At 37.9% G+C, this 12530-nt stretch overlaps 1 protein-coding gene across 1 annotated transcript in view; it reads right to left on the bottom strand.

Moving 5' to 3' along the window:
- Positions 1-12530, bottom strand: part of piezo1 (piezo type mechanosensitive ion channel component 1 (Er blood group)) — a 213562-nt gene that overhangs the window by 22490 nt on the left and 178542 nt on the right. Inside the window, exons 31-36 of the mRNA XM_079838599.1 lie at positions 8301-8416; positions 8053-8217; positions 6237-6495; positions 5133-5321; positions 2824-3280; positions 2136-2256 (exon numbers count right to left, since the gene is read on the bottom strand). Coding sequence (XP_079694725.1) covers positions 2136-2256; positions 2824-3280; positions 5133-5321; positions 6237-6495; positions 8053-8217; positions 8301-8416 — 1307 coding nt within the window. The remainder of the gene's footprint in view (positions 1-2135; positions 2257-2823; positions 3281-5132; positions 5322-6236; positions 6496-8052; positions 8218-8300; positions 8417-12530) is intronic.

Raw genomic sequence — 12530 nt, forward strand, 5'->3', positions numbered from 1 at the left:
ACACGAGTTATGACCTGTGAATCAGCAGAGACATTACATCAACGATACTGTGTTATATATCAATTACTAGTTTCAAAATAGTTTTTAAAAAGTTGGAATTGTTTAATTGATGTTTCATATGAAGTGTCTTTATAAGTGTGTTATTTTATTCAATTGTAGGGCTTGTTTTATGGAGAGTTTGGTTCATCTTTTAACTGCAACTCTTCCTTTTAATAATACAAATGTGTCATTAAATGTTTAAAACTGATCCGAGATCAGGTGACAATCATATATAGACACTGGTTCATGGGTTCACAGAGATCATCGCCCCCTAGTGGCGAAATTAAACGTTTCTAAACAGTGATAACGTAACAAAGTCTCTTTGGCAGTTTGATACGCGCTCCGAATCAAACATGAATCACAAGGTTTTGAAGTGTTTCTAGAAAAAGAAAAAATGCCCCTTGAAATCAATTTGAGGGGGCAAATATTGCACCTTAATTACGATATATAGCAGATTTTGTGTCTCTAGATCAAACTCTCTAACGCAAAATTCCTAATTTCTAAAAACAAAATTCTTGTTTCCTCTAATTCCTTGGCTCAATACGGTTTGACTGCACCCTAAGGCGTCATTGAAAACCTTTCGCGCCAAAAAAGCTACTTTTTCGAACTTCAGTTCAGATCATCTATAGACCATGCTGTCAAAAAGTTATCAAAAGCTGTTTGAGAAACCCAACCGTTCTTGAATAACGAATTTGATGAAGAGCGTGCCAAATTGGAGCATTTCGCCACAGCGCCACCTACTAGTCAAAAGATACAAAAAATGTATAATTTGCCCAAAAATCATAAAAGTTGTCTTGTTAGATTCGGGGCTGCATGCTGAGAATTTTCCATATTGGTCAAGTTGGGCGTCGGCCATTTTGAATTTTGTAGTAAAATGCTGTATTTCGTGAACGCATTAGCGCATCGTTACGAAACTCGGTATGGGTCATCGGCACGATGCCCTGAAAGAGCCTGAGAAGTTTCGAGTCAGTGCCACCTAGTGGTAAAATCAAATATTCACATGCTTATAACTTTGGATTTGGTTGACGTATTTTCACAGGATATATTCACGTATATTCATCCCTAAATCAACCTAGATTCCTGAATACTTTGGTACCAAGTCCAACGATACCAAACACGCTAGGTTTGGTTTGTTCAATGTTGTGATTTAGCGGTTAAACAACTTTCATGAAAATCTTCGAAACAGTCCGATTGAGACAAAACCACCGTAGGAAAATCGGAATCATAGCGGGTTGACTATATGCCAATGGCCAAATGTCTAAATTTTGATACTAAGTCATAGTAATTTTTAAAATAGTAAGTAGTAATTTAGCAAAAAATGCAAGTCAAGTGTGGGTTATTTTTTATATGCTCATGAATACAAATGCCTATAACTCCTAAACGAAACAAGATATTTTTACCAAATTTGAGACACTTATGTATGGGGGCACTCTGAGGACACACCAAAAAGCACTTGGTGGCGCTATAATTGAACAAAACATGAAATTGGCTCCATACAACTCAATGTATTTATGGGTTTTCAACCTTTTTGCTTAAAATTGTCTCAATGTCATCACTCATTTTTGCAGTTGGTCTGCTGCTAGCTTATAACTGCTGCTTGCAGATATATATTTTAATGTTATTGTTATCGGTCCAATAAGAAAATTTGGCCGATATATTAAAGCAGATAAATAATGTATTATCTCCTTCAGCTGAGACACTTCACTGTTAACCATGATGGGTTTGAATTGCTTGAAATATGATTGGAATCACTTCAGAAAGGAAAATAAGTCAGTCATATCGGCTACATAAAATTATAATAAGAATATCATAATTGTGTGCTTGAGACATGGCTTCTAATAGTGAGACTTTTGTTTTTGTAAGCAGGCTCTCAAAAATTATATAAAAAATTGGATTTAGATTTATCGACCGATATATCTGTTTTCAAATATAAAGAGTTATCGGTTATCGGCCAAAAATGTCATATCAGTGCATCCATAACCTTATGGAAATGGTCATTTCTGACCCTAGCTGGTAGACCGCCTCGGACCAACAACTAAACGCCTATACTATGATGATCTGGTCCTTCCTGACGGGTTGAGCAACAGGAATCTTACATGGATAAGAAAAGGCCTTTGAGTTTTCCTTCCACAGCATTCAGTAGTTTTTTACTGGTGTCCTCGCCGTGCTTCGTCTTCTTCTTCTTCTTCTTCTTCTTGGGTTCTTTCGGTCTCACATCTGTGACAGGATTGTTCACACATGCCAAAATAACACACAGAACAGGCTCAGTACAATCTTACAGACATATTAATCACATAAAAAAATTAGCAATAGCACAAATAAACAAAAGATCAACAGAAATCAACTGTAAAATAACACTATATAGATTATAAAACATTGATTTTATAAAAATAAAGTTACAAAAGTGATTCTGTCAAGAGAATTGAGTGATTTTCTCTTTGTCTTTTGTTGTTTGATGAACATTAATGACACAGACAGCAGCAGGTTTATTAGGCTACTGTCTCTTTAAGAGCGAATGCATGGATCCAGTACACGGATACACATCTGATCTGTTTCCCAGCTGTTTACATTCACTGAACACATAACCCACTGTGTTTACACCAGGGTATTTTGACAATTTTGAGAGTATTTGTCTGTTCAAGTGTAAGAAGACACAAGAGAACTCAGTATTCAGTTTTCACACACTGTATGAGAGGCTTTCAGATGCGCAACACAGATAAAATATGCTAAAATCACACAGGAATCGAGATTAAGATCTTATAACAACACAGTTTTTTCACAGACCTGTTTGTGTCTGTTTTTTCCTGCGGAAGCGAAGGAAGCGGCTCTTCTTCTTCCCCGTCTCCAGGGTTTCTGTGGCGTCTGTGTGACTGTTGGGTTCTGGGTCGGTCTGGTGAATGTTGGGTTCTGGGTCGGTCTGGTGAATGTTGGGTTCTGGGTCGGTCTGGTGAATGTTGGGTTCTGGGTCGGTCTGGTGACTGTTGGGTTCTGGGTCGGTCTGGTGAATGTTGGGTTCTGGGTCGGTCTGGTGAATGTTGGGTTCTGGGTCGGTCTGGTTCTCCACATCGGTCGGAGATTCTGTCGACGGTGTCATTGACAGAACCTCCGTGTCGGGCTCTGGCTGTGCTCGACTGTCCTCTTCATCTGACACTTTCTCATCTCCTTCGTTCTTTCTCTTCTCCGCGGATGAAAGATTGCTCTTCTCTTCCAGAGGGCCCTCTTGGTCCCAGAGACCATAACGCTGAGAGAGGAAAAGAAAAACATGTGTATCATGATGGATTACAAACCAGATTAGGCGGAGCTGAAGAGATCTTTTGGTGTGGTTTGCTTGTTTTGACTCTCCGATTGGTGAATTTTCTGTAGAGCATTATGGGTAATGTAGTTTTTAACCATGATTATGCCATTTGTGGTGTTTCATGGGAGTGGGTGGTGCTAAAGAGATCTTTTGGCGCGGTTTGCTTGTTTCGACTCTCCGATTGGTGGAATATTCGGTAGAGCATTATGGGTAATGTAGTTTTTCACCACGATTACGCCATTCGTGGTGTTTCATGGGCGGAGCTGAAGAGATCTTTTGGCGCGGTTTGCTTATTTCGACTCTCTGATTGGTGGAATTTTCGGTAGAGCATTATGGGGAACGTAGTTTTTCACCACGATATCGTCATTCGTGGTGTTTCATGGGAGTGGGCGGAGCTGAAGAGATATTTTGGTGCGGTTTGCTTGTTTCGACTCTCCGATTGGTGGAATATTCTGTGGAGCATTATGGGTAATGTAGTTTCTCACCACGATTACGCCATTCGTGGTGTTTCATGGGAGTGGGCGGAGCTAAAGAGATATTTTGGCGCGGTTTGCTTGGTTTGACTCTGATTGATGGAATATTCTGAACAGCATTATGGGTAATGTAGTTTTTCACCATGATTACGTCATTCGTGGTGTTTCATGGGAGTGGGCGGAGCTAAAGATCTTTTGGCGCGGTTTGCTTGTTTCAACCAAGCCTGTAGTGCTCCTGTCAGAAACTGAAGCTTCCACGCCTCGATCGCCCCCCGGTGGCCGGTCCCAGTATAGCTCATAAACCCCGCCTCTCCATGTATTTGAATGGACGCGAGACACACTAAACAATTCAATTACACTTCAAATAATTGTTTCCTAAAGATGGTTTCTGTAATTTTAGGCAGTTTTTATTACGATGATTTCATTTCAAGTGTTCGCTTTTTAAATAAGTTTAGTTTTAGTGAGTTAGGTGATGCTATAAAAACGGGGGGTGTGACGTCATGATTGACAGCTGAGATTGACGGCTTCTCCGAGTGAAGTTGTCACTGAGGCACTAACAGACTTTTTTCGGGATTTTTGGGAGGAGATTGGAGCTTTAGCTTTAATCTCTACATTTCTATAACTGTTTATTTCACACCAACATAATGAATTGTTCTGCATCTGTGAGACTGTGGGCGGGCTTTTGATAATCGCGCCTCTACTTCCTGTTCTCTACTGCGCAACTCCGGTCCTGAGATGTCAGCGCCGTGAGCGGGCATACGAAAGCTTCAACTATGGTCAGCGGAAGTCAATGAAGTCGCGTCGTCCATATTTTTTTACGGTCTATGGTTTCAACTCTGGTGGAATATTATGTAGAGCATTATGGTTAATGTAGTTTTTCACCACCATTACACCATTCGGGGTGTTTCATGGGAGTGGGCGGAGCTAAAGAGATATTTTGGCGCAGTTTGCTTGTTTCGATTCTGGTGGAATATTCTGTAGAGCATTATGGGTAATGTAGTTTTTCACCACCATTACGCCATTCGATGTGCTTCATGGGAGTAAGCGGAGCTACAGAGATCTTTTGGCACATTTTGCTTGCCATGATTATTTTAAAACATTATTTAAAGTTGAAATAATGTGGGCTGACGGCTTCAACAGATCCAAATACAATTGATTAACAACCTCATAGCTCACAGTAAGGCTGTATTTAAAGGTTTTTAAACTATTGTTAAATATCAAAACATACTTTATACCAATAACTACCAATAACTTTCAACTGTGCATTTAAGATGGAGCCCATTCAGACCAACAGGCTTGTTTTTTTAACAGGCCAGACTGAATACCTGGAGAAGGGAGCGGTGAAAGAAGAGTGCCAGTAGCTGAAGCAAATCATAACGGATGTAGTTGTCGGTTTTCTCCAGGCCCAGGATTCGTGGAGGGAAGAAGGGCTTGTCCTCATTAAGCTGCAGCTCAAACTCACTGTTCCACGGGAAGAAGCCAAACTGAAACAGGTATTTGACCACCACCATGACCTGTGGGAAATACATCAGGCCAGAGTTAGTATAGGATATATATAAATATATATTCAGGGTTCCCACTTTTTTTCAGCAACCATTTTCCAATACTTTTCAAGGACATTTTCAATTTTACTACGGCGGGAATAAAAGACAAGGATCACGCCAAATATTGCTTTCTAAGTCTTTAAAAGCCGTCCAGTTTATTGCCATTACTTAACAATCCAGCATTTTTCAATATGAGCTCTTAATCATACATTATGACTATGGAAGCTTGTTTACACCACAGAATAGAAAGAAAAGTGTGACTTTTTATCCCGCTATTCTGACTTTTGTGAGTTTACATATTTGTGATATAAACGTGAAAATTGTCGCAATTCTTTTATCCTCAGAATTTGACTTTATAACTTGCAATTGCAGTTTAGATCTCACAATTCTGAGAAAATAAGTCAGAATTGCAAGATATAAACTCGCAACTGCGCAAAAAAGTCAATTGTGAAGAAAAGACTTGCGAGTTTATATCACGCAATTCTGACTATATAACACACAAATGTGACTTTATATCAAAATTATGTGATTAGGGAGCAGCTTACGAGTTGACATTCACTGCACACATTTGAGCAGTTTTAGCATTAGCATTAGCTAACGGCTGCAAGTGGCAACAAAAGACTAAACATCATTATTCAAAATACAACTCACACGCATCAAACTCAGCATTCCTGAACATGTGCTTTCTGCAACTAGCACTAATTGTTTGGGCCAGCGATAAACTCTTTATACTAGAAATTAATTTTCCCAGACAACAACAAGATTTTCCAGGACATTTTACATTTTCTTGAATTTTCCATGTGTTTTCCAGGACGAGTGGGAACCCTGATATTTGATACCACATTGGTAAAAAAGGTTTCTTTACTAATATCTGAAACATCCAACCTCTGTGTAGACGATGGCCGTCATCCAGAACCTCTTGGAAGGTCGTGGCACAGACAGCATGGCCCAGAGAAACACGAGGACTGGCAGCACCAATGAGACGACAGAGGCGGTCACCAGGTTATTGAGCACGATGATGAAGTAACACACCAGCTCGGAGTGACCCGCCAGAACATTATAGAGCGCGAAGAGCAGCTTCAGCAGCCGGTTCTGAGACGAGTAGAACTCACGACTCTGTATCAACTCCTCAACACTGAAGGGCCTGAGAATACAGAGACAAGCAATCAACTGGAGGAACTCACTTCACATAAAGAAAATGAAGCCGATTTAACACCATTAATACACATTTTCTCCTAAATTAGTTGCAAAGTTACTTAAGCAGATATTAAGCACAGTCTACTAATACTCTAATGACTGCTAGTTGACATGTAGTTAATAAGTTACTTGTAGTTAGTAGAAATAAAGTGTTAGCAGATATTAAGCACAGTCTACTAATACTCTAATGACTGCTAGTTGACATGTAGTTAATAAGTTACTTGTAGTTAGTAGAATGTCTAAAGTGGATCATCAAAATAAAGTGTTAGCAGATATTAAGCACAGTCTACTAATACCCTAATGACTGCTAGTTGACATGTAGTAGCAAAGTTACTTGTAGTTAGTAGAAATAAAGTGTTAGTAGATATTAAGCACAGTCTACTAATACCCTAATGACTGCTAGTTGACATGTAGTAGCAAAGTTACTTGTAGTTAGTAGAAATAAAGTGTTAGCAGATATTAAGCACAGTCTACTAATACTCTAATGACTGCTAGTTGACATGTAGTAGCAAAGTTACTTGTAGTTAGTAGAAATAAAGTGTTAGTAGATATTAAGCACAGTCTACTAATACTCTAATGACTGCTAGTTGACATGTAGTAGCAAAGTTACTTGTAGTTAGTAGAAATAAAGTGTTAGTAGATATTAAGCACAGTCTACTAATACTCTAATGACTGCTAGTTGACATGTAGTAGCAAAGTTACTTGTAGTTAGTAGAAATAAAGTGTTAGTAGATATTAAGCACAGTCTACTAATACTCTAATGACTGCTAGTTGACATGTAGTAGCAAAGTTACTTGTAGTTAGTAGGAATAAAGTGTTAGCAGATATTAAGCACAGTCTACTAATACTCTAATGACTGCTAGTTGACATGTAGTTAATAAGTTACTTGTAGTTAGTAGAGTGTCTAAAGTGGATCGTCAAAATAAAGTGTTAGCAGATATTAAGCACAGTCTACTAATACTCTAATGACTGCTAGTTGACATGTAGTAGCAAAGTTACTTGTAGTTAGTAGGAATAAAGTGTTAGCAGATATTAAGCACAGTCTACTAATACTCTAATGACTGCTAGTTGACATGTAGTTGCAAAGTTACTTGTAGTTAGTAGAAATAAAGTGTTAGCAGATATTAAGCACAGTCTACTAATACTCTGATGACTGCTAGTTGACATGTAGTAGCAAAGTTACTTGTAGTTAGTAGGAATAAAGTGTTAGCAGATATTAAGCACAGTCTACTAATACTCTAATGACTGCTAGTTGACATGTAGTTGCAAAGTTACTTGTAGTTAGTAGAAATAAAGTGTTAGCAGATATTAAGCACAGTCTACTAATACTCTGATGACTGCTAGTTGACATGTAGTAGCAAAGTTACTTGTAGTTAGTAGAGTGTCTAAAGTGGAACATCAAAATAAAGTGTTAGCCCAAACTGCTATCCTAAGACAGACATGTTTTCAGGAGATGGACCCTATAGTAGCGGCAGAGGATCGTCCAGTAGTGTGTAAAGCACACCTCTCTGACAGCAGTTCGCTGGCGGTTCTGGAGCGGCGAGGGCGGTTGGTGTGCTGGCTGTAAAACGGCTCTATATCCAGATCCAGTGTGAGTTCAGAGGACAGAGTCTCACTGCTAAAGTCACGGGCCTTCGCAAAACCGCCCAGTGTCTCCAGCTCAACCACACTGCAAAACAAAGCGGACACTTGGGCATAAATGGCAGCCATTTTGTCTGTGCACACACTCTGGACTGAAGCGGTCGGACTCACTTGATGCTGCTGCTGAAGCGAGCGTTGTCGGTGTCGGTTTCATCGAGGCAGGTCTCCACCGTCAGGTCCTCGCTGTCCTGGGACAGCTGCTCATCCGTGGGCTCTCTGGACGGGGTCTGTGGAGGACACAGACTTCATCAGAGCTGGGTCAGGGGTGGGTTTGGGCCAGCTAGAGTTCATTTCGTCAGACGAGACGAGACTAAATATGTTCGTCAACGACCTTATTTTCCATGACGAAGACGAGACGATGATGAGACTGCCCCAATGTCCAAAAACGCAGACTAAGAGCGCTTTCACACACACCTTGTTTGGTCCGGATTTTCGGACTTTTCAGTTTGGTCCGAATCAAAATTTCAGATGTGAAACCACGGTCAGGACCAAACAGACGAAATCTGGTCCGACGAAAACAGGCGGTCTCAGGTCTTGGTTTCACGTTGCAATTATGCGAGTGCACTAAAGAACTGAACATGACACACTTGTGTCCACTCGTCTTCATCTCTGTGGGCGGCATCTGGACATTGATTGGTTTGTAAACGGATGTGTGTGTGACGTCAGCGTCTTTGTCAAGAGTGAATGAACGGACGCATATCATTACCACTATTGAACACTAGCATTGCTGGACTATTTTCTTTTCGTTACGTTTAAAAGTGGACATTTCAAGCTTTATATACACATATTTCTCATGTTTGTGAGACGAGTATCTGCTGAGTTTCAGTTTATTAGCTCCAGTTCATGTGCAAAGCATGTGATCGCTCCCGCGATTATGGTCTGCTATAGACTATTTGCTTCTTATTTATTAAATCCAGGCAATTATCTGATTAAACGTTGATTAAAATAAAGATACAAAAACGAAATTCACATTAAAGAAAGGCTTTCTAAGCAAAATCATAAATTTCTTTCAAAGTAATTTCTGACCTTCTGTCTTCTGACATATTGCGCATCTTTTCAATTTTCATAATCAATGTAGCCTAGATTAAATTTAAAAATAACATTTATAATATTTAAACATAAACAGGATCTTCCTGTAAATGGTCTGAACGTCCGAAAAAATACAGAAAATGCTTTCACACTAGAAACAAACCGATCCTTTGTTCAGTTTGATCCGGACTGAGACTGCCTCTTTTCGTCGGACGAGATTTCGTCTGTTTGGTCCTGACCGTGGTTTCACATCTGTTATTTTGATCCGGACCAAACTGAAAAGTCAGAAAATCCAGACCAAACAAGGCAGGTGTGAAAGCGCCCTAAGTCACACTTCTACTCATTGATGGTCAAATGTGACCATACACCTTAACTATTTTTACACTAAATAGCCTATATTTTAGTTCAATAATATTTATTGAATATTTTGAGATCTTTTGGTACTAAATACTATTTGTGCAATACTTATGGTCCATTAATGACCACTTAAAACATTTTTCTTTTATTATTTTTATTAGTAAAAATATTTTATTTTATTTGTATATGTGCATTTCTGAAATGCATAACATGTACAAATCAATTTAAATTGTAATGTAGATGCATTTTCTGTGAAGCTGCTTTGAAACAATATGCATTATTTATATTACAATTAGTGCAGTAATTAAGGTTCAAATAGAAAATTCCAAAGCAAAGAGGAGAATTGGAGCCTGGAATTTTGTGGCTGGAAAAATAAAATGTTCACTTGTAATGCCATTACCCACTATAGTTGCCTGTATGGCTCTTTAATAAATATACATGTAGTCTAGTTGCTCAAAAAAGTATTGCAGATCATATCTGCTTTCTTATTTGTGAAATTTTGAAATGTTAATAATAGTGAGTAGTAAAGAATGCAAGCAAATATAATTTAACCCCAAATAAGTTTCAAATAGTGCTAAAAGGCAAACTTATTTTTCATTATTGTACAGTAGGAAATATACATATGAATTCATACTGAATCAAGATCGAAATCGATATTTGTGCCCATCTTCTCATTAGCTAATGCTGATTATAGGCACACTGTAAATCAACCAGTTAGCTATGGTGTTGTGGCACATACATTATGCATGTTAAATGTATTTTATGTAACTTATTTTGCCACAAAATATATTGAGTGTTCCTTTGACTAGACTAAAATGACGAGACCTTTAGTCGACTAAAACTTGACTAAGATGCCTTGAGTTGCCTTTTGACTAAAACTAGACTAAAATGACGAGACTTTTAGTTGACTAAAACTTGACTAAGATGCCTTGAGTTGTCTTTGACTAAAACTAGACTAAAATGACGAGACTTTTAGTCGACTAAAACTTGACTAAGATGCCTTGAGTTGTCTTTTGACTAAAACTAGACTAAAATGACGAGACTTTTAGTCGACTAAAACTTGACTAAGATGCCTTGAGTTGTCTTTTGACTAAAACTAGACTAAAATGACGAGACTTTTAGTTGACTAAAACTTGACTAAGATGCCTTGAGTTGTCTTTGACTAAAACTAGACTAAAATGACGAGACTTTTAGTCGACTAAAACTTGACTAAGATGCCTTGAGTTGTCTTTGACTAAAACTAGACTAAAATGACAAGACTTTTAGTCGACTAAAACTTGACTAAGATGCCTTGAGTTGTCTTTTGACTAAAACTAGACTAAAATGACGAGACTTTTAGTCGACTAAAACTTGACTAAGATACCTTGAGTTGTCTTTTGACTAAAACTAGACTAAAATGATGAGACTTTTAGTCGACTAAAACTTGACTAAGATACCTTGAGTTGTCTTTGACTAAAACTAGACTAAAATGATGAGACTTTTAGTCGACTAAAACTTGACTAAGATACCTTTAGTTGTCTTTTGACTAAAACTAGACTAAGATAACTTGAGTTGTCTTTGACTAAAACTAGAGTAAAATGACGAGACCTTTAGTCGACTAAAACTTGACTAAGATGCCTTGAGTTGTCTTTGACTAAAACTAGACTAAAATGACGAGACTTTTAGTCGACTAAAACTTGACTAAGATGCCTTGAGTTGTCTTTGACTAAAACTAGACTAAGATAACTTGAGTTGTCTTTGACTAAAACTAGAGTAAAATGACGAGACCTTTAGTCGACTAAAACTTGACTAAGATACCTTGAGTTGTCTTTTGACTAAAACTAGACTAAGATAACTTGAGTTGTCTTTGACTAAAACTAGACTAAAATGACGAGACTTTTAGTCGACTAAAACTTGACTAAGATACCTTGAGTTGTCTTTTGACTAAAACTAGACTAAGATAACTTGAGTTGTCTTTGACTAAAACTAGAGTAAAATGACGAGACCTTTAGTCGACTAAAACTTGACTAAGATGCCTTGAGTTGTCTTTTGACTAAAACTAGACTAAAATGACGAGACTTTTAGTCGACTAAAACTTGACTAAGATGCCTTGAGTTGTCTTTGACTAAAACTAGACTAGATTGACGAGACTTTTAGTCGACTAAAACTTGACTAAGATGCCTTGAGTTGTCTTTTGACTAAAACTAGACTAAAATGACGAGACTTTTAGTCGACTAAAACTTGACTAAGATGCCTTGAGTTGTCTTTGACTAAAACTAGACTAAAATGACGAGACCTTTAGTCGACTAAAACTTGACTAAGATACCTTGAGTTGTCTTTTGACTAAAACTAGACTAAGATAACTTGAGTTGTCTTTGACTAAAACTAGAGTAAAATGACGAGACCTTTAGTCGACTAAAACTTGACTAAGATACCTTGAGTTGTCTTTGACTAAAACTAGACTAAAATGATGAGACTTTTAGTCGACTAAAACTTGACTAAGATACCTTGAGTTGTCTTTTGACTAAAACTAGACTAAAATGATGAGACCTTTAGTCGACTAAAACTTGACTAAGATGCCTTGAGTTGTCTTTGACTAAAACTAGACTAAAATGACGAGACTTTTAGTCGACTAAAACTTGACTAAGATACCTTGAGTTGTCTTTTGACTAAAACTAGACTAAGATAACTTGAGTTGTCTTTGACTAAAACTAGAGTAAAATGACGAGACCTTTAGTCGACTAAAACTTGACTAAGATACCTTGAGTTGTCTTTGACTAAAACTAGACTAAAATGATGAGACTTTTAGTCGACTAAAACTTGACTAAGATACCTTGAGTTGTCTTTGACTAAAACTAGACTAAAATGATGAGACTTTTAGTCGACTAAAACTTGACTAAGATACCTTGAGTTGTCTTTTGACTAAAACTAGACTAAGATAACTTGAGTTGTCTTTGACTAAAACTAGAGTAAAAT

This window comes from Gobio gobio (genome assembly GCF_949357685.1).
Source record: "Gobio gobio genome assembly, chromosome: 2".
In the NCBI taxonomy this organism is placed as follows: Eukaryota; Metazoa; Chordata; class Actinopteri; order Cypriniformes; family Gobionidae; genus Gobio; species Gobio gobio.